At 31.3% G+C, this 26734-nt stretch overlaps 3 protein-coding genes, 2 long non-coding RNA genes and 1 pseudogene across 7 annotated transcripts; 2 read left to right on the top strand and 4 right to left on the bottom strand.

Moving 5' to 3' along the window:
• Positions 1-115: 115 nt before the first annotated feature.
• On the top strand, positions 116-2704 carry LOC105841068 (eukaryotic translation initiation factor 3 subunit L). Of its 2 annotated transcripts, none has more exons than XM_012688185.2 (3): positions 116-253; positions 360-1820; positions 2200-2704. In XM_012688185.2, exons 1-3 carry the CDS (start codon positions 233-235, stop codon positions 2332-2334), a joined length of 1617 nt encoding a protein of 538 aa, XP_012543639.1. In that variant the 5' UTR covers positions 116-232; the 3' UTR covers positions 2335-2704. The 2 variants fall into 2 exon arrangements, with proteins under 2 accessions (XP_012543639.1, XP_012543638.1); XM_012688184.2 differs by having other exon boundaries at positions 357-1820.
• Positions 2705-2792: 88 nt separating this feature from the next.
• Positions 2793-9112, bottom strand: LOC105841071 (ATPase family AAA domain-containing protein 5). Its single transcript, XM_012688190.3, has 6 exons — positions 8245-9112; positions 6973-7493; positions 6369-6676; positions 4722-5877; positions 4089-4506; positions 2793-3745 (listed from the first exon to the last, which is right to left on the bottom strand). The coding sequence occupies exons 1-6, from the start codon at positions 8560-8562 to the stop codon at positions 2990-2992; spliced, it is 3477 nt and encodes a 1158-aa protein (XP_012543644.1). The 5' UTR covers positions 8563-9112; the 3' UTR covers positions 2793-2989.
• A 2294-nt stretch (positions 9113-11406) lies between these two features.
• LOC118646080 lies at positions 11407-13267 on the bottom strand. The gene is made up of 3 exons (XR_004963698.1): positions 12386-13267; positions 11820-12014; positions 11407-11751 (listed from the first exon to the last, which is right to left on the bottom strand). It is a non-coding gene; the product is annotated as an uncharacterized LOC118646080 (long non-coding RNA).
• A 227-nt stretch (positions 13268-13494) lies between these two features.
• On the top strand, positions 13495-23943 carry LOC118646078 (annotated as a pseudogene).
• LOC118646077 (tyrosine-protein phosphatase non-receptor type 6-like) lies at positions 17013-19340 on the bottom strand. The gene is made up of 3 exons (XM_036288368.1): positions 19284-19340; positions 18609-18923; positions 17013-18145 (listed from the first exon to the last, which is right to left on the bottom strand). Exons 1-3 carry the CDS (start codon positions 19299-19301, stop codon positions 18011-18013), a joined length of 468 nt encoding a protein of 155 aa, XP_036144261.1. The 5' UTR covers positions 19302-19340; the 3' UTR covers positions 17013-18010.
• A 334-nt stretch (positions 23944-24277) lies between the features above and the next one.
• Positions 24278-26495, bottom strand: LOC118646079. 2 transcript variants are annotated; one of them, XR_004963697.1, is made up of 6 exons: positions 26242-26495; positions 25973-26034; positions 25675-25823; positions 25346-25575; positions 24959-25256; positions 24278-24837 (listed from the first exon to the last, which is right to left on the bottom strand). It is a non-coding gene; the product is annotated as an uncharacterized LOC118646079 (long non-coding RNA). The 2 variants fall into 2 exon arrangements; XR_004963696.1 differs by lacking the exon at positions 25973-26034 and having other exon boundaries at positions 26242-26494.
• Between the last annotated feature and the right edge of the window lie 239 nt (positions 26496-26734).

The raw sequence follows: 26734 nt of genomic DNA, 5'->3' as shown, positions 1-26734 counted from the left end.
AGAGATACAACTCGGTTTTTAGCTGATCCTCATTCTCTGCTATCGATAACTCCACTGTGAGACGCTGAATGGCGTTTCGTATGTCATACGTGAGATTTCCGCTAGTGACGCCGCTCATGGTGGACTCGCTTGACCGATGACTTTCGACGAGACCGTGGACTCGCTCGTGACCGCTGGTGGCCGCGCTCACAGAGAGGTTTAACTTCATTCGGGGCACCCAATTTCCAGCGGGATGTACGAAGACTACAACGAGGTATATTCGTTTACTTGCTTTGTTTTTAATTTCACATTGGAAAAGTATCGCGATGTAATTGTCAACTCTGACCTGCTCAATTTAATCGACACGCGGTTCCTAGCAGTATGACGCCTACGACGACTACGGGCCGCCAGATGTGCACGAGCAGTACGAACGGCCGAGCTATCGGCAGGTGCCCGAAGTGGTGCGCAATTTTCTGGTATTTCTGCGCAACTGCATCAACGAGGGCATGATCTTCGAGATCCAGAATCTGTACGAGAACTCGTTCCCCAAGATCTCTGAGCAGCTGTTTGACAAGTCGCCGTGGCCGGACGCCTCGACGATCGCTCATATAGTCGACAACGACGCGGTGTTTCTTACCCTCTACAAGGAGCTTTACTATCGTCACATATACGCACGCATGCAGGGCCCGACGTTGGAGCAACGTCTTAGTTCCTTCTACAACTATTGCGATCTCTTCAATTATATCCTGCATCCTGACACACCAGTGCAGCTGGAGCTGCCCGATCAGTGGCTGTGGGAGCTCATCGACGAGTTCGTCTATCAGTTTCAGTCGTTCGCCCAGTACCGTGCCAATCTATCCAACAAGACACCGGACGAGATTGAGAATCTCAACGCGCACAACAAAATCTGGGATGTTCTATGCGTGTTGAACGTCCTGCATTACCTGGTCGACAAGTCGAAGATAAAGAGCCAGTTGGAAGTGTACGCAAGCGGTGGCGATCCGGACTCCGTGGCCGGTGCTTTCGGCAGGCATTCCCTCTACAAGATGCTCGGCTACTTCTCACTCGTTGGCCTTCTGCGACTGCACTCTCTGCTAGGCGATTACTATCAGGCAATCAAGGTCCTGGAGAACGTGGAACTCTACAAGAAGAGCGCGTATTCCCATGTACCTGGCTGCCAAATCTCAACCGCGTACTATGTAGGCTTTGCGTATATGATGATGCGTCGTTACGCGGATGCGATCCGAACCTTCTCTGGCATCCTTCTCTACATCCAACGCACAAAGCAGCTGTTCGCCACGCGCAGCTACCAGAACGATCAAATCAATAAGCAGACCGAGCAGATGTATCATCTATTGGCCATCTGCTTGGTACTGCATCCACAATGTATAGACGAAGGCCTTCAGCAGGCGTTACGGGACAAGAACTACCACGAGAAAATGTACAAGATGCAGTACGGTGATCTCACCGAATTTGAAAATTGTTTCGTGTTTGCGTGTCCAAAGTTTCTCTCTCTGACACCACCAAATCCGGACAATCCCAACGAGGACTATGTCCGCGAGGCCATCAAACATCAGACCCAAGTGTTCATGGACGAAGTGGTGCAGCAGAAAATGTTGCCAACCATTCGTTCATACTTGAAACTTTACACAACATTGCCGCTGAGTAAATTGGCCACGTTTATGGGAAATAATACGAGATCGGAAATCGAGGGATGGGATCTTGACAGGGAAGTCACCGCGTTGACGATCCATTTGTTATGCTTCAAGCACAAAATGAAGAATATTGTTTGGACGAAAGGCACGTCAGGGCTGGACGGAAAATTCCAATCTGGTTCCGAGGTAACACAATTAGGGACAAATTATTCGAACAATTTCTTTAGCTTGTTATATTTAAAATTTTATTATTTATATTACTCGCACTAGTTATATTTGTCTTTCTCATTATTAACGATTATTTGTTGGGGGTTGGGTAGTAATTAAAAAGTTAATCTTTTTAACTTAATTTTAAATTCTTAACTAATTATTTTTAAAATACATAAATTTTAACTTATTAACTTTTTCTTAAATTAAAGATTTACCCATATAAAAAAATGCTTTTTTATGTAATTCTATTAACTTACATTTAATTAATTATTACTGTTTAAGTTTTTGAAGAAACAATAAATAAGTTAATATAAAATATATTGAATCGCCTACAGAAATATTATTTTCTTTTCAGTTGGATTTCTATATTGATCACGACATGATTCACATCGCGGACACGAAAGTAGCACATCGTTATGGAGACTTTTTCATCCGCAAAATACTGAAGTTTGAAGAATTGAATCGTAAATTGCATCATATAAAGATTTAATTTTATATTATTAAACAATTTTTATTAAACATTATGATAGTATGCAAAAAGGAGGAAATAAACTTTTCAAAAATATTTATTTCTATTCAATATTTGTCGTAAATATTCTTCGATAATTGCAATAAAGTATATATATATATATATATAATTCGTGATTGGCAGTGTATTGTAATGCGCATAATATACAAATAACAGCAATGTACAAAAATCTACATTCACATTATGTTTTGCGATTTTTTGAATTAACCAAACAAAATTATATTTAGTGCAAATCATGTGATAAAAATACAAGACAATACATGTATAAAAAATCAGCTATTGTGAACACGCGATACATTTCCTCTGTTAATATAAATAATTTTAAATGCAACTTTTTATAAATCTAATTTTTTACAGATACCAATATACTTGTATTACTGAAATATAAGATTTTACTACAAAAAAATTACTACAGAGAAAATATAGCAATATTATATATTTTTTATATACAATAAGGAACAATATGCATTAAGTCATTATATACACATATCTTGGTTAGACACAAATAACATATTAAAGCATCGAGATATTATTTCACAATTGATATCGCGATGCTAAAGTTCAGTAAAATTTTCATTAATCATGTATGAAAAAATGTATATATTTCTCTTAAGTATCAATCACTAGTGACACTCACTATACACTTCGATGCAGTTTTACTATCTCTCTCTTGTAACATTCTACATGCAGCGGCTAAGATATTCGGCTTCATCGACGCGGTTGGCACTTTTAGGCTGTGCAGGTAATGGAAAAATCGACTGCCTCGCTTGGAATTTGCAGACGAGCGAGATTCCTCCGCGCGACATATCGTTCGCGCAGTTGGAAGATAATCTAACGCTATGACTCGTTGATCTAAACATACGGATGTTACGTGCGATAGTGCCACATCCACTCCTCGATTCAATTGCTTCCTCAGAATAATATTGCTTTGATTTTGCACGTGTTTGTTCACTTTGAAATTTTTATATAGTACCTGGTCGTTTATAAAATTTGCTATATCTATGTTCAAGTCATCTAAGGCGGAATAGAAAGACATCTTTTCAGCTAAAGACAAATTAGGTTGCACGTTTTCCTTTGACATATTCAATGTCGTGTCTTCAATGTCAATTAAAGACGACATTAGAGATAAACTGTCCAAATCCTCTGCTAAATTATTTAATATATATGCATTATTGGAGTTTTTCATATCTAGATCTTTCGTCTTGGGCTTCTTGTTTAGCTTAATCGTAGGCTTGTATAAATAATGTTGCATGTCTTGCCAAAGTGACGACTTCATCGTCGTAGATTGTTCCGATAATATTGGTGGACCTGATAACGACAGATATTGCAGCTGGAGCAGTGCCTGCCTTAGATCGCCCGCTTGCAATAATGTCTAAACAATGGAATAAATATATTTTACTCGATTTAACGATAGGAAAATATAGTACGACCACATAAAACAAACAAAAAATATTATATTAATATTTTTTAATATGTCTTATTAATAATAAAAATTAAATTAAGTTGGTAATAAAACATTTTTTCGTTTCATAAAACTTTTTAGTAAATATCCTGCTTTAAATTTAAATATTAGCTGATGATCTTTATAACTCAGTTCCAAATTTTAAAAGTCTAATTGGAAATTTTCATAAAAATATCATGTTACATATTATGTCTTAATAGATAATAAAATAATGTGAATTATAATTTAAGAACAATTTCGAAAGATCACATACCATCAGGCAATCGTCTGGAAGCCTGTAACCTGTCTCTGCCAGCGAAATTAATTCCAGCAAAACAGACACTCTGTTACCACTCACTTTATGAAAGTAAACTTTGTTTTGTTGTGGTGCTATTTTATTCAAATGAGGGCATGTATCTCTACTTGTCATAACAATTGGTCGTTTGGTGTTCAACGCTAATTGATACGTAGCAGAAACGAATCCTTCATCCTCCTCGAAAATAAGATCAATATCTTCAAAAAGAATTAGTGAATTTTGTGATATTTTTGAGGTTTCATCGTTTTCATTTGTGATTCGCTCGAACGGAGATTTGTGTTTACTTTTTTTAATTCTATGCGACTTCGTGGCTTCTTTTAATTCTTTTAAGATTCTTTTTCCAGTCCGTCTCGAAGAAGCGTTCACCTCGAGTACACTATAAAACAAGACTTTACTTTGTTGAATAAAATGACGCAATATCTAAATTTATTATTTTAAAAGAAATCTGAATTTATTTTTTAAGTTTAAAAAGTCAGTTTTTATTTTTTACTAGTTTGGAGAGAGAGAATTGCTGACTGCGGGAATATAATTTTGTATATTATAAATATATAAGTATAATCTTTTTGTTATATTTTCATTATAACTACTAACCTGTAACCAAATTCCTCCGCTATTGCATACACGCTCGCACTTTTTCCGCTGCCGTGAGGTCCTAATAAGACAGCGATTTGATTATTTTCATTGTTGTACGAAGAACTGCAATCCGAGGAATAAAACTCGTCGCCGCTGCTACCGTCAGTTTCTTTTGTTAAGGATGCCCTCCAACCACTTAGCCAATCTCTTAGCTTGCCTGCGGCCTCTTCATTTCCAACTATCTCTTGCGTGCTCATCGGTTTATATTTATGCGTCCACGCGCAATTATGCAAATGATTCTCTTCGTTCTCGATATTATCCGTTAATATTTTCTTTCGTTCAAGCGCTCTCGTTTTTCTACCTCTTGTCCGAATCGTCTTTTCTAAATCGCCTTTAATGCTCGATATAGTCTTCCACATTTTTCGCACATCCGGATATACGACTTCAATTTCCGATAATGCTCGCTCAATGTCTTCTTTTACAAGTTTATTAATTATTTTCGTCTTCCTTGATGCTTTCTCATAATTAGTAATATATTTGTAATTACTAACGTCTATCAAAGGTAAATATTTTTTTTCGATTTTTATCGGAAATGTATATTTGATTTCGAATCTCATCGAATCCAATTCGTTGTTCAATTGTGTAACATGACTGATAGCGGGGAATTGATGTGCCATGGATAACGTACTTTTGTTCGCTTTACGATCTGTATTTTTATTCTCTGCGTCAACTATATCCGATTGCAAAAATAAACGTTTGGCCGCCGTAACAGTCGGATCTGTTTTACGTCGTTTAGTGAATAAAGGTGCCAGCTTTTCATTCGGTTTTCTCTTCAGAACGTTCTCACCGATCTTGCACTCGAAATTATTGATTACTGTATTAACAGCCATTTCACTAGTGTCATTAATTTTTTGTTCTTTTTTATCAGTTTTGTTTGATTTTTTCGAATCAGTATCTCTATTAGCAGCATCCACAGAAGAAATTTCTTTGATAATACTCGAAATGTTACTGTCTTTTATAATCAATTCTTTTTTTTCCTTGTTTCGTACTCTTATTTTAAGATGTCGATTGTAATCTTTTATATAAACTTCATTATCTTCTACAAAATTTTCAGATTTATTCAAGGAATTAAACTTTGATTTGCTTCTTGGTGAAAACAATTCGTCATCAGTATCTACAAGTAAAATAATAAACGTGCATTTTACAATGTCATTTAAACTAGATATTCATTTACAAAAAGAATATTGAAATCAGCGATCAAAGTGTGACAAGACGATCATTGCCATCGACCAATGAACATTGGGAGACTCTAATCTCTATTTTACATCACATATATATCATTATTCATTTATTAATCATTTATTAATTTGTTTATATTATTAGAAAATATTAATTTTCTAATAATAAATAACATTAAGTTTTAATGTAATTTTTAAAAGTTTTGTTATTTTCTTAGTAAAAAGCTACATAATCGTTTCTATTAATAATTATTTTACATATAAGTACGATATAAATATGAAACATAATTTAAAATAAAATAATTTTATTTGTATAAACTATAAATGTTATTTGACTTGTAATTAATTCGATTTATGGTCAAATTTTTGGAACACAAGTAGAGGAATATATGTATATATAACGGTAATTTATACAATTTTACATTACCATTTAGAGAATCATTGTCCGCAAAAGAATGTAATTTTATACGTAAAGACCAACGAGGTTTCTCCCGTTTTTGTTTATCTTGTTTGACAGACTGTGGAGAAAACAGATTCTCAGATGCTATAATGTGAATATCGTCTGCTGTAGAGAAATCCAGCTCTGATTTTAGACACTTTTTATCAGAATATCTCTCGTTTATTGATGGTTTTATTGGTTCAACATCAGAATTATCAGCCCTGTGTACATCCGCTTTTACAATAAAAGTAGACATACATTTCTCATCTTTATTTGCCAATTTTAAAGGTGATTTACTGCATGAAAATGTATAATAATTATTCTATTTGAGCAACAATAAAAGTATCGAATTTAAATTTGTACAGAGGATTATTGCATCAGTCAATGAATAAATAAAAACAGAATTACATTTACAATAAAAAAAAAAACATTTTCAATAATCAAATCTGTCCAAAATAAATCTAAAAAATATCAAATAATAATAAAAAAACATAAAGTAATGTAAAAACAACTAATTAAAGATGACTTTATTTGGTCATTATTGGATTTCAATATATATAAAATTATGTAATCATAAATATAACTATACTACCTAAAATAATCCAGCAAGTTGCTAGAGTGTTTATTTTTTATTGGCAAATCAAAGCTGTGATCTTTTTTATGTATACCATTGCTTTTACTTTCGACTTTAAAGAACCTCATGCGATTTTCAATATTCCTTTCTATTTTTTCATCCTCTTCCATTTCTGCTATTTTCTTTTTCGAATATCCTTTTTTATCGGCCAGAACTATCAGTTTTTCTTTGCATTTCAATTTGAATTCTTTTACATAGTCCAATTTCTCTGTACTTTCAATGCCTTCTGTCGATTGCTGTGGTGATTTATATTGTATTGGTTTACTACGACTCATCAGTATCTGAAAGGCATTCGATTCTTCCCGCTGAGAACCAATTTCATTGTGAAATTCAACATTTGACTCATCATTACAATTAATAACACCATTGGAAGAGTTATCAAAATCCACAATAATTTGTTCATTTAATTCTTTTTCCTGTGAGATATTATCTGTTTCTTCAGACTGATTGCCATTTGTTTTCACAGTACGCTTTGAATGCTGAAAAATAGAAAAATTCAACTGTAGATATTTTATCATTAAATTAACATACATTGTAACTCTTATTAGAATCCCAATTGAATGGGAAAAATGGCTAACAAATCATAGCTTAGTGTTTTGAGGAAATCCAATCATATATTTCAGAAATTTTAGAAAGTTTGATTGAAATATAAAGTTTAATTTAGTAAAAGTAATATGTAATGTTCAAGTATCAATAGATAAAAGAGTTAAAGTTACAAATCAAAAGGAATAATCACATACTTGAGATATCAAAATAATATGAAGTTTATAGAATTAAATTAACTAATGCTAATTCTCTTAAACTATATAATTATATTGCACTATATACATAACTAGATAGTTATTACACAATACAAATTTAAGGAATAATTTAATACATTTTAATCTTTTTATAATTCACTTTATTTTTTAAGTAAATAAATTTAAATGTATGTTTAGTAGAATTAAAAACAAGAGAATAAGAAAAATAAAAATTAAAGAAAAAGAAAATTATTAGTCAATCTTGAATGATTAAGAAGATAAAAACCTTTGTAACTAATATCCTTTAACCCATTGGCACCTGACAATGTTGCATATTACTTTTAAAACATCAAACTTTCCAAAATTTCAAATATATAAATGTACCTTCTCTTATTAGATTGTGCTCCATTTATTGGTCCTTTTGTCAGGTTAATTGTGTTATACATATCACAATCTTGTTTTAATTATGTTCTACTAGAATTTTGATTACCTTCTCAAAACGTCGTTTCACTCTCGACTCTGTTAAACATGATTTTGGCGTTTTGTCCTGCCGAGTTCTCTGACCGTCGTTTACCTCACCATTAAACGGACTGGGCGTTTTGTCGATCAGATCGCTATTGTCAATTATGTCGCACATTCTATTAGTGGAGCCATCGCGCAATATGCGAATCTTTACACGTTTGCGTTTACCCATCATAATAATCTCTTCCTGTTTTCGCGCCTCTTGTTCCGCGACATTGTCATCGGTAGCGGTGGCCTCTTTGTTGATATTTCTGCCGTTAGCGAAATACTGCTCGATGTCTTTCATGTTCAGATATATTCTCTGTAACCTAGCTCTTCTTCTTCTGCTTTACTCTGTTCAATTTTATTTCATTAGAAACGTGGTACGCTTTTCCTTTCCTTCAACTTTCTCGAAAATTTTTGAAAAATAATAAAAATATTCTCCAACAACAAAAAAACTAACGGATGTTAGAAATGCTAATGTATAACATCAAGAAGGGTAATGTTAAGCAACGTTAAACGTGCTTATAAGGCGTTCAGGGCTTCGATAACGGGATTAATGACGCAACTATAAACACTTCGTGAAAATCATTTTCACGTTGCGATATCAAATGAAGTATTTACATCGCTCATCTCTCTCAGTGGTACGAGGAGCTAACACGGTATCACGTTTATGCGACATGCTCACGACTTCCCGCCTTTTTGACACCGTACGAACATGTGTGAGTCACAACCATTGCAACCCTCTCGTCTCTTGCTATAATCAGACGATACGACGATTGAGGCCTGTTTACAACAATAACTCAAAGGTCGGTATTCATAGTCGAATTTTATTTTAAGATCGTCTCAAGTAATGTCTTAAGATGCTAATACGGCTCTGTGATTGGTTGATGACATCTTAAGACTGTACTTAAGATGATTTTGGGTGCGTTCGGGAAGACGCTATTAGCGCTATCAGCATCAGTCTTTCCTTGTTCTACTTTTAATGAGTGATGAAGATAGACTGATGCTGATAGTGCTAATAGCGTCTTCCTGAACGCACCCCTTAAATATAAGATCCGACTGTGAATATACCGGCCTAAGGTGCGATTCAGGGTGCTGTCCCATGGCCTCGGAAAACGGAATCGGAACAAGCGGATCACCAATCACGAAATCGTTCTGATAGAACCCTTTTAATAATTCCGTCGGTCCCGTGATTGGTGATCCACCCGTTCCGATACAGTTTTCCGAGACCATGGGACAGCACCCTCACTTGCGTACGTTACAAATTCTAAGAAGCATTTGATAGACCAATCAGAACAAAGAATTTTTAAAATTTGACAATCGAATTTTAAAGCAAACTCCTTGAAATCTCGCTCGATATTAATTTTGATAAAAAGTGACATTTTCAACAAAAAATTTCAAAAAAATTTGTAAAATGTATATTAAATATTCTAATTAATATAAGAAAAGCAATCTAAAGTGTACAATGTGTTTATTAAAGGTTAAAATGCATTTGTACAATTGGCTTTCATTCAGGACATATTTGAAATAAGTAATCTCAATTTATTTTGTTTCCATTATCTTATCTTTTTTGTGCGTTATTAACGTAAGAAAATAATATTTTACAATTTTGAAAAAATTTCAATCACTATTAAAACAATATTTCTTAAAAATATTGTAATATAAAAGTATAAATTTTAAATTACGCGTTTGTGTAGATAATCTACAGATTACTTACTCATTCTGTACTAATTAAATATAAAATTGTATTCTTCTTTTATATACTGCACTTATCATATACCTATTATATAGTTAATATAACAAACGATTACTTATTAAAACTTGAAAAATCCTATTTAAAAATTATTTAAACATTATTTTCGACTGGGTAGAAAATGTATAATAAATAAAGAAATATCTTGTATTCTTTGCAAATTTTTTTTTTTTTATTTAAACGTCCGCATAACGATATCTGTTTACGTTCTATTACACACATGTATAGTTCAAATAAAAAGGAGAAATCAAAAATAGAACTACTCTTGTTTCCGGGGTTTTAATAAGAGCGCGCGGTATCGGTCGATTTATTTAAAACTCCAAAGTTTTCGGATTGGATATGTGAACTGCCGGTACATCTTCTATTTCGTATCCCAATTTGTCCGCTACATTCTCACGTGAGCACTGTAAGTTAATTTAACGCAAGTTAGAACACACTGTATCGAGATAAAATAATAAATTATAAAAAATGGTTTTATGCACAAAACTTTTTATTTTTCAAACTTTCGTGCATGAAACATACCAAAGAGAAAGTCCTGCCTGGGCCATTTCTATTCGAATCAAATCAATCAACTTGTTTAGTGAAAACTGCTTATCTCGATTAAGTGGTTTGAACTGTATTTTTGATGGTGTCTGGCATCTCATATAGAAATGGACCTTTAATTGCATCCAAATCATGAATGTCAAAAGAGACCAGACTATGTCTTCTTCGTATATTTTGATGTAAATTTTCTTGAAGATCAATAAAACTTTTGTAAGAATCTTGCGTCAAAGTAACGTCTCTCGAAACTGAAACAACCAAATGTCCTCTTATTTATAAGAACTGAAACAATGAGATGAGATATAATTTTTTACATTAATCAAATTATTCAATGCTAATCAAGACGTAATTTTAAAAAGAATTACACATACTTCTTGAAGTCTTTATAATCTTTTTCATTCCTTTGGTTTTATTGCCATATAATGTGGGATGAACATCCTGTTTAGAAAAAAGACTTTATATATAGGCATTCAGCCATAGGTGGAGGAACATTTAAAAAGTGAAATTTAAAGAGTCCTGGCACACATCCTTTACGCAGTTCTTGTGTAATTTGCATTATGTGTTTTGCTTTTTATTACCAATTGCAGTTCTTTTGTATGTTCTACAAAAAGTAAATCAATAAGATATTTAAATGTATTATCTTTAAATATATTTAAGGAATGAGTTTTTTTATCTAAACTATAAATTGTATAATATTTACTTATTCAAAGATATAAGTAGTCCAGTACTTAGGCTCCAAGCACAACAGACAATATCTGTTGGCAGGCGTGTCAATCTTGTAGATAATTTCTTTGGACGCATCTATACCTTGGTCAAAACTACTCTTGCTATCATTTACTTTTTCATAGTCTATTCATAGAAAAAAAAACAAGTAATTATTGTACAGTTTAATGCAAGTATAATTATTCTTATTTTCTGTTAAGAGTGTTTCATATAATGCAAATATTTCATATAATGACTTTTTACTTCTATCACAGTAACATGCCATACTATGTACCTTCAAACAAACACACCCCTTCTCTATTCGCTTCATTGACACTCAGTCAGAGCGTGATGTTTGTCTAATATGTAAAATGAGCATAAATCTTTTTTAGCGAGTTTTGTGCAAGTCCTTAAGTGTCGAGGTATAAAATATATTTGGTTAATTTATATATACCAAATCCCGTCTTAGCAATAACTCAAATAAATAAATTTTATTCCCTACAAGAGTCAACCTTATTGATATTACAATTTAGAATTTAATTGATAAAAAATGGAATGTAACTTACAATCTGTTTTACCCAATGTTTTGAACAGCAAGTCACGTTTTATTGCGATAGTCAACATCTTTGTATCACGACAATCCCAGACTTGTCCCACGACAAGTAGATAAACTCTTAATATTTTATCGGTTTGTTTTTAACACGGAAATGTCAGGTTTCTCGTTGAATTACTTGAGGCACAATAAAATCCACTGATTAAAACTGTCAAGCCATGAAATATCACGTTAACCTCGAAATCACACAGCGTTCCCTCATCTTACAAATGTTTTACAAATAATGTAAATAAATGAGCAAGATAAAACTAAATTAATAATTCTTGCTAAATGACTATTATTATTTAATGTTTGTTATTATGCAAATAATCCATATAAATCCTCAAGTGCTACTGTAGATAAATTTTGATCCGGGTGCTATTTCCAGTGTTGTATAGCTTTTGTTATTGAAATTAGAATAGTTTAAAATAATATTAAAAAATATTCCTTTACTTTTTTAATACTTAATATTAAAAATAAACTTGTCAAAATGTTTAACAAAAATAATAAAGAATGATAAATGTTTTTAAAAGAATATACGGGAGTCGGTAAAGTGGTAAATGGGAGAGAATTTAGTCCCCACGCCGCTCGAAATTCCGGAAAAATTCGTCCCAAGTAGCAGGAGCGCACGTTAGGCGAGGAAGTTACTGTGGGGATCCGGTAACCTCCTTGCTATTGTGCGCTCCTAATAACTCCGATTATTTTTCGGGCCCTTTTAATCGTATTTAATCGAGATTTAACGGATTTTCGGAGCTTCGGAGTTATTAGGAGCGCACAATAGCAAGGAGGTTACCGGATCCCCAGTAACTTCCTCGCCTAACGTGCGCTCCTGCTACTTGGGACGAATTTTTCTGGAATTTCGAGCGACGCGGGGACTAAATTCTCTCCCATTTCTCCACTTTACCGACTCCCGTATCTTCTTTCAAAAACATTTATCATCTTTTATTAACCTTTTTAAAACATTTTGACAAGTTTATTTCTGGTATTCGTTAATTAAGTAAAGGAATATTATTAAATATTATTTTTAATTATCCAAATTTCAATAACAAAAGCTATATATTAAACTTGAATTAGCACTTGTATCAAAGTTCATCTACAGTAGCACTTGAGGATTTATATGGATTGTTTGCAAAATAATAAACATTAAATAATAGTAATTTAGCAAGAATCATTAATTTTGTTTTATCTTGCTCAAGGACCAATATCTACGGAATTCCATCCTTGGGTTTGTTAACCTGGCTACCGTCATGATGCACACTAACGCAACGTCTGCGCCGTCGCAGTAGGCGGCAGTCGTCGCACCCGGCGTCGTCCGTGCAAGCATGACTGATGTAAACAAGCGACGTCGTCGTCGCCGTTGCTGCTGCAAATCGCACACATTCGTCGCATCAGCAGCTCGGAACGCTCAGATGTTAATTGAAGGTAATATTAATTATAGCTAAGTCAAAATCTGGTTTAAATTTAGTTTTATATAAGCTTTGTACGTAAAGAGTTAAAAATATTAATAGACAATAAAGTTATACAGCTCGTCTCAACAGGCAACATGTTTTCGAGATTAAATATTTAAAATTGTTATCATCTGTTGAAATATTGCTGAAATTATTATGATAGTAGTAAGAAAGATAATAATTGCTTTTTCTTTCAGTAATATGCCTTCTTACAAGTTGACTTATTTCCATCTCGCAGCATTGGCCGAGCCAATTCGCTTCTTGTTGAATTATGCTGGGATTGAGTTAGTTTGTGGATGAACGTATCGATAAAATTGATTGGCCAAAACTTAAACCGAGTACGTACATTGGATTAATGCTAATAATAATTGTATAAAGCTTGTCATAGTTATTTAAATGGGTCTTATAATTGTTCCTGAAAAAATTTTGTTTACATCAGCCAAATTCAAATTTACAAACACAGAAAAATAATTTTAGTCCTAATTTTAACTGTAATTATTAATTACCAAAGATTTTGAATGCATATGTATAGATACAATTGATGCATTTTGTCACAACAACACATTTACATATATAATAACGATCCAGATAAGTTCTCTACTATAAATCTTATTCTAACAATATGTTGCATTCACGTGGCTTAAAATCATTTTTCAGCCATTTGAGAAAGTACCTGTATTCGAAGTGGATGGAAAAAGGGCAAATCAGTCCATAGTTATCTGCCTGTTTTTTCGTATTCTAAGATATTTAAACGTCTTTCTTAAGATACCCAAACAAAGTTCAAATCCAAAAGTGTGTCAAGTGGAAAAGTTTTAAAAGATGGGAAATAATAAGATTTTAATATGATTTTAAGATTATTATGATATATGATTTTAAGAATAATAAGATTTTAAGATTAAAATCTTTCTGAACTTCTTTAATATAAGTCACGTGTTCACAAAAAGAAATTTACAATAAAACTATTAAATTGATAATATTTTATAATAGCATTTATATCAATAATAAATGCTTAGAATAAAATAATAAAATTTTGTATATGACAATAGAAAATACAATATCAAATTTTATACGAAATATCTGAATTTTTCAGCATAATGATCTTATTTTTATTTTAATTTACATAATTGTTAATGTTCTGCCAGTAATAAATAAAACAATGTTTTAAATAATATAAGGGATATGAATTATAGACTGGTTTTCTCATGATGACATAAAACAATTTGTTAATTAAAATGTAATGCATTGTCTGTATTGTCTGTATTTTTTAGTAATAAAAAAAATAATAAATGTTTTGTATAATATAAAGTGCAAAAAATGTCTGATTTTTCACAAGATATAAATCAGTTTTGTAAATAAAATCGAATTATGTACAGTAGGCTTACTTTCATATTTTATAATTACGTCTGGAACATGTATATATAATTACAAATATTATATTTATTTACACATTTTATTAAATAAGATATAAGAATTATATTAGCGCCGTAAACATATTTATTGAATATAATGTGTATATATGAAAAACGTAAGTTTATGATTTTAAAAAGCCTATGGTTGTAAGCTTACGTTTCGATTTGATTTGATGTATACCGATGAATATTATGTAAATAAAATTTTGATTTTGTTCATGTTATCTGTTTTCATATATATAATCATGGTCCAAGATATGTGTCTTCAAGAATTAAATAAATATAAATAATTATAAATTTTGTTCTATCCTTTGGCTTTAGATACAACATGATACTAATCTATCAATTTTAATATTTTCGTAATCCGTCAATATTGAAACATTATTGAACGCTTTTATATAACTACCTTTATTTTCATATCAGTCGATAATTGCAATTATAAATCACAATACATAATCGCAGATCAGCTGTCGTAAACTAATTATATCGCGATATTATTTTTCATATAATAATGAATAGTATAATTATGTTATTCACATACAATCCATCATTTGTATAACATTTGAAAGACATGAAGTACATCTATCTCTCCCTTTGACATAAATCTAACATGAGTTTCTCTACACACTTGATCATGTTAAAGATTAACTGTGATGTATTCATATTACAATATTAAAAGATATTATCGTGTTTCTTTTTGAGGATACAGCGATGGGTAACACAAATGACACATCTAAACACTCATTCATGAAATTAAATATCAGAACAATAAAATTTTAGCTTATATGGAAGTATCTTTCGATATCACCGAAGAGTTGAACAATTAAAATTAGTTTTCAATAAATTTAGATAAATAAAATTCACTGGATTCTAATTAATGCTTAATAATAATTAATTTGCATTAAAAAAATTAAAGTCTATTCTCTTTGTATCATGTCTTGCTTTAATTATAGAAATTATAATCCAGACTAAATTTTCTTTTAATAACTATATAGCATAGCTAAACTCTAATTTTTAAATACACTTGATACACATTGCCCTTATGGACGAACATTTGCATCAAGTCAGTACAAGTAGGCTCGTTAAAAAACTAGTACTTTTCGGCCTGGAAATTAATGTTTAATGATTTCTATGTATAAATAAAATCTCTCAACTCAATTAATCAACACAGTCGGAATAATCGTTCACATTTTACATATTTACAGTTATAGATAGCGACATGCCACGGAATTGAGATATATTCTGTATACAATAATAACAATAACAACAATAAAATATCTAATTTAAGAAAAAATCAGAAATTATTCTGCCTGGGGTTTATTACAAATACAAAAGGAATGACGTGTTATCGAAGGCGTTTACATGTAAGCGATCATGCCTTTTACGAGAATATATATGATATCTATATAATACACAAATATACTTGATTAATCTTTATATTTGCACGTATGTTTAAAAAATATTTATTTATTTATTATATCAGATCTATCAGACTGAAATCAAGATGTTAAAAATTTCTATTTTTTTTACATAAAAAGTAAAATTCAAATCTTTATTTCTTAAAATACCATCATTTTTTGCATAGACAATGGCAACACATACCTATAAAGAATTTTCTTTTTTTATTCCAGCTAAAATAAAATATTTAAATTATATATGCTGTTAAAAAAATACTTTCTAAACTGGGTGTATTTTACTTTACAAAATTAAAATTCTTTACATCAAAAATATTAAGTAACAGAAATTTAAAGGACTATAAATATAATTTAAACGTATTTAAACATAAGTAAATATATACATTAATAATCTCTTTATTAGTTAATTGAAATCTTATGTTTTTTGTTTTATGTTACTAGGAGGTGACAGAGGAGAAATGGAAAGAGACGTGGAAGGGGAAGAGAGTGGTGAGAAAGAGACAGGAGAAGCAGGAGGGAAGGAGAGAATGAGAAAGCAAGAAGAAATGAGGAAGGTGAAGCAAGGAGAGCAGAGGAGGCAGATGAGGAGAAGGAGGAGGAGAGGTCCCAGAAGGAGAAAAGGAGGGAGAGGACGGAAGAGAGCTGAAGAGAACAAGTGGAGAGGAAAGGGGAAGAGAGAAGGATTGAATGGAGGAAGAGGAGAAGGGGGGTGGGGGGTAGGGGGTGAGGGGTGGGCGAGAGGGGTGGGGGGTAACAGAATGTAAAGGTCGCTTATGGCCAGGTCGGTTTGGGAGTAGAGGGGCTGTGTATGTGAACGGTTCGGGAACGCTCCGTGAAAAAAGCGCCTTGTATACCCCGTAATTGGGACGCAATAAAGTCTATTCTATTCTAATAATCTCTTTATTAAATTAGAAAATTCAATTTTTTTTTAATTCATAAAATGACTTAAGATATTTCTAAATAGCGATACCCACTTAAAACAAAGTTAATTAAATAAAATATTAAATTGAAAATATTCCCAAATTTTCTAAAGGCGACTTTGATCGCATTACATTTACATCATTAATAAAAAATTAAAAATATTAATTTTTTATAATATTAATCTCAATATAAAAATTTCAACTAAATTCGTTTCTTTTTCAATTTTTAATCTTCGATATTTCATTTATCAGTGAGTCACACAAATAATATCAATGTAATATCTTATTAATCTTAGGGATGCCTTTAAAAATATTGCTATTGTTTAAGAAATTTGAAAGAAGATTCCTCTTTTTGAATATTGGTTAATAAATTTTAATAAAGTTAAATTTTATTAAACTATTTACTTTTGCAAAAAATTAATTAATTATTATGTACGCAAATTTAATGCATTAAATATAATATATAATTTGCATACATATAAGTAAATCTGAATTGTTCTACCTTGTTCTACTTATAAAAGTAGCGAAAATTGCTCTTCTGCAGAGAAAAGAGATCTTTGGAAATCCCTAAAATTCTGCACTGACAAAACCACAAATCAGCATTGAAATAAACTGCATCAATATCAGCAAACTTACAAGTAATCTAAGAGTTTACATATCACAAATTAATTTCACGCTCTACCTTAGCTAACGTTTAGTTCTTCCAACAATCTTCACAATCTGACATGTCATCATATGTAATATCCAGTATTCTAATAAAACACACAATCACCCTGTTTTATATCTATTTCGTGACCACTATTTTGTCTCTTAGCTGCGTCCTTTTTTTTAAGAGCAATGTTAGAATACCTCTTTCTTCAATCGGACAACATTTGGCATCTTCGTAGTTACTTCCTTTATGAGCAGTAACCTGCGCACTTACTGTCAGGATATGGAAATCTTTTTAGATAAAGGTTTCAACGTATGTGACACACTATTTGCTAACCAAACAGTCGATTTTCGTCAAGTGATGTCCATTGTGGCAAATCTTGACTTCGACGAACTTCTGCTTCACTCTAGTTGACTCTAGCACGCCACTGGCGAATTTTGTTGAATACAAGTTTAGTGCCTTCAAAAAAGAAAGTTTTATTTTAGACTATGGTATCATTGTATTCTTAAATTTGATTATCAGTTAATCAATCTTTTATAATAGATATAATTCTAGAAACCTAATTTTAAACAAACCGTGTAGTTACAGTTTCAATTAATACATTTTCAATCAATATAAATTTTGCGCTTACTTTTTTGTAAAAATTTGCTGCTTTTTTCCGTAAATATATTTTCTTGTACTTTTATTTATTATCTTGTACTATTATTATCTTGTACTTTTACTGTTATAATTATGTACAGATATTTTATCTAATTTTAATAAAAACTTTAGTTTTATTTTGTATAAATGCATCACATTTCATATTTTTAATATAAAACAGACTATCCAAACTGTTCGTGTGCTTAAATTAGATAAGTTTGACAAAGACAAATATTCTGTTTAAACATGCGCTGTGTTAGCGACTGATAGGCTCAAACATCACCTTATATATAAAAGCATATTGCTCCTTGGTCTGAACTGAGCCAGCCCGGTCTCTCCTAATAATGTAAACGACTCTTGGCACGTCCACGATCCCCGTAATTTCATATTGTCTAATTCCTAGATCGAGAGCTATTAGCGTGCCAGTGCGTCCTGTCCTAGGACCACAATGGACTACGATCGGACCGAGGCCACCTCGTTGAAGTGCCCTCGCCTCGAGGAGCACCGTTATTAGGCCTGTACCTTCTGATTGAACGCCAATCACCAACCATAGGTACCAAATGTGGAATACTTCTCGGAACGTATTATTCTCCAAATTCTATAAAACATTTAATTAATTACTTTTGCTTTATAAAAGATTGCCAAAAGTTGAATATTTGCATTGCTATTGCTGAAGCTGTTGAATCAAGTTGCTTGCCCAGGTAAAACATAAAATCATAATAGGATTAAAATGTAATCAAGTAGAAAATATTTTAGGAAAATTATTAACATCCCAATTGATACACTTTTAACAATAATTTTGATAAATTCTTATTACTGCAATTGAAAGAATTCTTAATATTGCAATATTCCTAAAACATATTTTTTTTAGAACAATCGATTGTGTGAGATCATAATAATTTTTCCTAAACTGAATTTTACTTGACGTCATCTTGATTTTATTTTAATTTTGTCCTACCTGGATAAATGTAATCATTTTTTTACAAAAATCTTCCGCAGTACATTATATCTATTTTAAATTTTATATGTATAAAATTTAGAATATTATTTTAGAGGATATTTAATTAATCAACCTAAAACAAATAAATGTTAATAAAGTAATTAAGAAAATATAACTAATTTCACAAAATTATACACATTAACGATTAAATTTCAAAGAATTTTATTATCTCTAAACGATTCATATAGAAATTAAGATGTTTTGTACCTTTAGTTGAAGAGTAGAAATAGCGTATTTCTCCTTAGTTTCTCGCTTTTTCAGAGTAACTTGGAAATCATTGTAAAGTCGATGACAGTCGGTCACTTCCGAAGGTGGAATGTACATTTTTCTACTTCGTTTTCGACGAGATCGATTAGCATAATAATCACCTTGGACTGTTGCTCCCAAATCATTCGCCAAAACTCGGTCGACTCTATTGGCGCTTGGCACGCAATATAATACTTTGTAGCGTTCTTGGATCCCTGAAAAATTGACGTACATTTTTAAATTACATCTCAGTAAAATTAAGTTAAGAATCTATACAAATTATATTTGCAATTGTTTTCACGTATACAGAGAAATATTAATTCTACTGCTAAGAACGATTACTTGATTTAATTTTTTTTGCAAGTGACAGAAGAAAATAAGATATTAAATTTTAATTATTGGACAGTTAATTGCAAATATAATTATTCTTATTAGTAAAAAATTCGAACTTACTAATTCATCCAGCTCAAACTTGAAACATAATGCTTCAAATTCCTTGTCAGCTAGAATAAAACTTAAAAATTAAAAAAAAAGAAATGTGTAAAAGTGCAATCATATATAATACATACATACACATAATTTATATATTCACAATGTATAAATAAACTTTCGACACTTAAGGACTATTATTGAATTAAAGTGACTCAGTAGCGAATATTTCATATGACTTTTTATTCCTATCACAGTAACTTGCCATACTATGTACCTTCAAACAAACTTCACTCCTTCTCTAATCGCATCATTGACATTCAGTAAGAGCGTGATGTTTGTCTAATATGTAAAATGAGTATAAATCTTTTTCAGTCGATAGCAAGTGCTTGTGCAAGTTCTTAAGTATTAAGATATAAAATATATTTGGTTAATTTATGTATATCAAATCCCATCTTAGCAATAACTCAAATAAATAAACTTTATTCCCTACAGGCCTACAACAATCAATCTTATTGATATTACACTTTAGAACTTATATTATAAAGAATAGAACTTATATTATAAAGAATAGAATGTAACTTAAAATATGTTTTACCCAATGTTTTGAAAAGCAAGTCATGTTTTATTGCAATAGTCATCATCTTTGTATCACGACAATCCCAGCATGGGTAGATAAACTCTCAATATTTTATCGGTTTTCTTTTAACACGGAAATGTCAGGTTTCTCTTTGAATTACTTGAGGCACAATAAAATCCACTGATTAAAACTGTCAAGCTATGAAATATCATGTTAACCTCGAAATCACACAGTGTTCCCTCATCTTACAAATGTTTTACAAATAATGTAAATAAACGAGCAAGATAAAACTAAATTAATAATTCTTGCTAAATTACAATTCTTATTTAATGTTTGTTATTTTGCAAATAATCCATATAAATCCTCAAGTGCTACTGTAGATAAATTTTGATCCGGGTGCTATTTCCAGTGTTGTATAGCTTTTGTTATTGAAATTAGAATAGTTTAAAATAATATTAAAAAATCTTCCTTTACTTAATTAATACTTAATATTAAAAATAAACTTGTCAAAATGTTTAACAAAAATAATAAAGAATGATAAATGTTTTTAAAAGAATATACGGGAGTCGGTAAAGTGGTAAATGGGAGAGAATTTAGTCCCCGCGCCGCTCGAAATTCCGGAAAAATTCGTCCCAAGTAGCAGGAGCGCACGTTAGGCGAGGAAGTTACTGTGGGGATCCGGTAACCTCCTTGCTATTGTGCGCTCCTAATAACTCCGATTATTTTTCGGGCCCTTTTAATCGTATTTAATCGAGATTTAACGGATTTTCGGAGCTTCGGAGTTATTAGGAGCGCACAATAGCAAGGAGGTTACCGGATCCCCAGTAACTTCCTCGGCTAACGTGCGCTCCTGCTACTTGGGACGAATTTTTCTGGAATTTCGAGCGACGCCGGGACTAAATTCTCTCCCATTTCTCCACTTTACCGACTCCCGTATCTTCTTTCAAAAACATTTATCATCTTTTATTAACCTTTTTAAAACATTTTGACAAGTTTATTTCTGGTATTCGTTAATTAAGTAAAGGAATATTATTAAATATTATTTTTAATTATCCAAATTTCAATAACAAAAGCTATATATTAAACTTGAATTAGCACTTGTATCAAAGTTCATCTACAGTAGCACTTGAGGATTTATATGGATTGTTTGCAAAATAATAAACATTAAATAATAGTAATTTAGCAAGAATCATTAATTTTGTTTTATCTTGCTCAAGGACCAATATCTACGGAATTCCATCCTTGGGTTTGTTAACCTGGCTACCGTCATGATGCACACTAACGCAACGTCTGCGCCGTCGCAGTCGGCGGCAGTCGTCGCACCCGGCGTCGTCCGTGCAAGCATGACTGATGTAAACAAGCGACGTCGTCGTCGCCGTTGCTGCTGCAAATCGCACACATTCGTCGCATCAGCAGCTCGGAACGCTCAGATGTTAATTGAAGGTAATATTAATTATAGCTAAGTCAAAATCTGGTTTAAATTTAGTTTTATATAAGCTTTGTACGTAAAGAGTTAAAAATATTAATAGACAATAAAGTTATACAGCTCGTCTCAACAGGCAACATGTTTTCGAGATTAAATATTTAAAATTGTTATCATCTGTTGAAATATTGCTGAAATTATTATGATAGTAGTAAGAAAGATAATAATTGCTTTTTCTTTCAGTAATATGCCTTCTTACAAGTTGACTTATTTCCATCTCGCCCGCATTGGCCGAGCCAATTCGCTTCTTGTTGAATTATGCTGGGATAGAGTTAGTTTGTGGATGAACGTATCGATAAAATTGATTGGCCAAAACTTAAACCGAGTACGTACATTGGATTAATGCTAATAATAATTGTATAAAGCTTGTCATAGTTATTTAAATGGGTCTTATAATTGTTCCTGAAAAAATTTTGTTTACATCAGCCAAATTCAAATTTACAAACACAGAAAAATAATTTTAGTCTTAATTTTAACTGTAATTATTAATTATCAAAAGATTTTTAATGAAAATGTATAGATACAATTGCTGCATTTGTGTTATCACAATAATACATTTATATATAATAACAATCCAGATAGGTTCTCTACTATAAATCCTATTCTAACAATATGTTGCATTCACGTTGCTTAAAATCATTTTTCAGCTATGCCATTTGGTAAAGTACCCGTGCTCGAAGTAGACGGAAGGAAGATTGATCAGTCCATAGCTATCTGCCGTTACTTGGCGAAACAATGTGGTCTTGCTGGCAAAGATGATTGGGGGGCTTTGCTAATTGACGTGGCTGTTGATACGATACATGATTTACGCACCAGTAAGTAATAGATAATACTTTGCTTATACAATATTTATCCAATTCTTATTTACCAGAAAAACAGATATTTACTCTTAAAAAAGATTTAAATCGTGATTAAAAAATTTGTAATTTATAAAGTTAATTATAAAACACTCGTCGATTATCAACGTGGGTTCAATTATATCTGTGTACATACATATTAATCTTTCTAAATTATAATATTTATGATGAAATTTTAATTGGCACACACTTGGCGACAATGAAAAATACAAAAATTTTCACCCTTTGCACTAAAAAAACTCAAATTTAATAGGATTTAACGTATGCGCATTTAATTAATATGTATGTAGTGAGTTTGTGTAATATACACTTGATAACTGTCAAAAATAATTGTGTTAACTTAGCTATAATATTTTATTTACAAACAGAATTAAATAACAGAAAAGAAATGTTTCTACAATTTGTGCTATATATAATAAATTCAGTCCATTAAAATTTTTAATTTACTATCATATATTTTTTCTTGTTTTTATTAGATATTGCTGCTCTCTCCTATGAAAAAAATGAAGAGGCTAAAGCAGAGAAACTTAAAGCTGCCAAGGAGTTGGAAGGACAGTGCCGTTTTATTTGGAGCGTTTGGACGCTCGGGTGCAGAAGAATGGTGGTTATTTTGTCGGCGGTGCTCTGTCGTGGACCGATTTCACCTTCGTTGGTCTTTTGGACTACATGAACCAACACGATGAAAGGGAATATCATTGAAAAAGTATGAAAATCTGAAACAACTGCAAAAGACAGTCGAAGAAGTATCGGCCATGGCTTGAAAAGCGTCCGCCGAGTAATTTTTGACAGAGTTGATGATTGTTCATTGATGTTTTATTCGAATAATATATACATTTTTTTATTTGTACGTAATGTATATCTATGTAAGAGAAAGGCATACATGTACATAATATATTTATAAACTGTGCATTGTAGACTTTGCACTCTAATTGTTACTCTTATTGTTATGCGACAAAAAATGGATATGTAAAAAATATTGTGAAATTATTTCTAATTAAATCTAAAAAACATTTATTTACTGTACTTTTTTGCATTTGCAGTATTTCCCTTTCCGTTTAATTTAATTACCATAAAAATTTACTATATTCTATATTTTTTAATTTTTATGTTTCTAACTTTAAATAACGCAAATAAAATATACATATGATAGACATATGAAAAATATGGAAAAGATAATTGAAACACGTAAAGAAAGTTAGCATATTTTATTAGCATGTTCATATTTTTTTGTATATATTTTTCAAGTAATTGTTATTTAATCGGGCTGAAAATTGTTCCTGAAAAAAATCTTGTTTACATCAGCCAAATTCAAATTTAGAACACAGAAAAATTTTAGTCTTAATTTTAACTGGAATTATTAATTACCAAAAGATTTTTAATGAATATGTATATATACAATTGCTACAAATTTTATCACTATAACACACTTATATATAATGACAATCCAGATAGGTTCTCTACTATAAATCTTATTCTAACAATATTATGTTGCATTCATGTGGCTTAAAATCATTTTTCAGCTATGCCATTTGGCAAAGTACCTGTACTTGAAGTGGATGGAAAAAGAGCAAATCAATCCGTATAGCTATCTGCCTGTTTTCTCATAACTGCTACGCGTTGCACGTATATTACGTAGAAAATGTATAATAAATAAAGAAATATCTTGTATTCTTTGCAAATTTTTTTTTTTATTTAAACGTCCGCACGACGATATCTGTTTACGTTCTATTACACACATGTATCGTTCAAATAAAAAGGCGAAATCAAGAATAGAACTCTGGTTTCCGAGGTTTTAATAAGAGCGCGCGGTATCGGTCGATTTATTTGAAACTCCAAAGTTTTTGGATCGGATATGTGAACTGCCGGCACATCTTCTATTTCGTATCCCAATTTGTCCGCTACATTCTCACGTGAGCACTGTAAGTTAATTTAACGCAAGTTAGAACACACTGTATCGAGATAAAATAATAAATTATCAAAAATGGTGTTTTTATGCGCAAAACTTTTTATTTTTCAAACTTTCGTGCATGAAACATACCAAAGAGAAAGTCCTGCGTGGGCCATTTCTATTCGAATCAAGTCAGTCAACTTGTTTAGTGAAAACTGCTTATCTCGATTAAATGGTTTGAACTGTATTTTTGATGGTGTCTAGCATCATATAGAAATGGACCTTTAATTGCATCCAAATCATGAGTGCCAATAGAGACCAGACTATGTCTTCTTCCTATATTTTGATGCAACTTTTCTTGACGATTAATAAAACTATTGTAAGAATCTTGCGTCAAAGTAACGTCTCTCAAAATTGAAACAGCCAAATGTCCACTTATTTTTAAGAACTGAAACAATGAGATGAGATATAATTTTTTACATTAATCAAATTATTCAATGCTAATCAAGACGTAATTTTAAAAAGAATTACACATACTTCTTGAAGTCATTATAATCTTTTCCATTCCTTTGGTTTTATTGCCATATAATGTGGGATGAACATCCTGTTTAGAAAAAAGACTTTATATATATGCATTCAGCCATAGGTGGAGGAACATTTAAAAAGTGAAATTTAAAGAGTCCTGGCACACATCCTTTACGCAGTTCTTGTGTAATGTGCATTATGTGTTTTGCTTTTTATTACCAATTACAGTTCTTTTGTATGTTCTACAAAAAGTAAATCAATAAGATATTTAAATGTATTATCTTTAAATATATTTAAGGAATGAGTTTTTTTATCTGAACTATAAATTGTATAATATTTACTTATTCAAAGATATAAGTAGTCCAGTACTTAGGCTCCAAGCACAACAGATAATATCTGTTGGCAGGCGTGTCAATCTTGTAGATAATTTCTTCGGACGCATGTATACCTTGGTCAAAACTACTCTTGCTATCATTTGCTTTTTCATTGTCTATTCATAGAAAAAAAAAACAAGTAATTATTGTACAGTTTAATGCAAGTATAATTATTCTTATTTTCTGTTAAGAGTGTTTCATATAATGCAAATATTTCATATAATGACTTTTTACTTCTATCACAGTAACATGCCATACTATGTACCTTCAAACAAACACACCCCTTCTCTATTCTTCATTGACACTCAGTCAGAGCGTGATGTTTGTCTAATATGTAAAATGAGCATAAATCTTTTTTAGCGAGTTTGGTGCAAGTCCTTAAGTGTCGAGGTATAAAATATATTTGGTTAATTTATGTATACCAAATCCCGTCTTAGCAATAACTCAAATAAATAAATTTTATTCCCTACAAGAGTCAACCTTATTGATATTACAATTTAGAATTTAATTAATAAAAAATAGAATGTAACTTACAATATGTTTTACCCAATGTTTTGAACAGCAAGTCACGTTTTATTGCGATAGTCAACATCTTTGTATCACGACAATCCCAGCACAAGTAGATAAACTCTTAATATTTTATCGGTTTGCTTTTAACACGGAAATGTCAGGTTTCTCGTTGAATTACTTGAGGCACAATAAAATCCACTGATTAAAACTGTCAAGCCATGAAATATCACGTTAACCTCGAAATCACACAGTGTTCCCTCATCTTACAAATGTTTTACAAATAATGTAAATAAATGAGCAAGATAAAACTAAATTAATAATTCTTGCTAAATGACTATTATTATTTAATGTTTGTTATTATGCAAATAATCCATATAAATCCTCAAGTGCTACTGTAGATAAATTTTGATCCGGGTGCTATTTCCAGTGTTGTATAGCTTTTGTTATTGAAATTAGAATAGTTTAAAATAATATTAAAAAATATTCTTTTACTTTTTTAATACTTAATATTAAAAAT

Source organism: Monomorium pharaonis, chromosome 6, assembly GCF_013373865.1.
Source record: "Monomorium pharaonis isolate MP-MQ-018 chromosome 6, ASM1337386v2, whole genome shotgun sequence".
Classification (NCBI taxonomy): Eukaryota; Metazoa; Arthropoda; class Insecta; order Hymenoptera; family Formicidae; genus Monomorium; species Monomorium pharaonis.
This window is presented reverse-complemented; position numbering and strand designations above follow the sequence as displayed.

Excerpts from the sequence above, each read along its gene's own strand:
- LOC105841068 (XM_012688184.2), top strand. The coding sequence starts at position 233 with ATGTACGAAGACTACAACGAG. Across the intron at positions 254-356 it reads TGTACGAAGACTACAACGAG|CAGTATGACGCCTACGACGA; the intron begins GTATATTCGTTT and ends CGCGGTTCCTAG. Across the intron at positions 1,821-2,199 it reads AATTCCAATCTGGTTCCGAG|TTGGATTTCTATATTGATCA; the intron begins GTAACACAATTA and ends TTTTCTTTTCAG.
- LOC118646077 (XM_036288368.1), bottom strand. Across the intron at positions 18,146-18,608 it reads AATATGCTTTTATATATAAG|GCACTAAACTTGTATTCAAC; the intron begins GTGATGTTTGAG and ends TCTTTTTTGAAG.
- LOC105841071 (XM_012688190.3), bottom strand. The coding sequence starts at position 8,562 with ATGAAAGACATCGAGCAGTATTTCGCTAACGGCAGAAATATCAACAAA. Across the intron at positions 7,494-8,244 it reads TGAAACGACGTTTTGAGAAG|CATTCAAAGCGTACTGTGAA; the intron begins GTAATCAAAATT and ends TCTATTTTTCAG. Across the intron at positions 4,507-4,721 it reads GCGGAGGAATTTGGTTACAG|TGTACTCGAGGTGAACGCTT; the intron begins GTTAGTAGTTAT and ends CTTGTTTTATAG.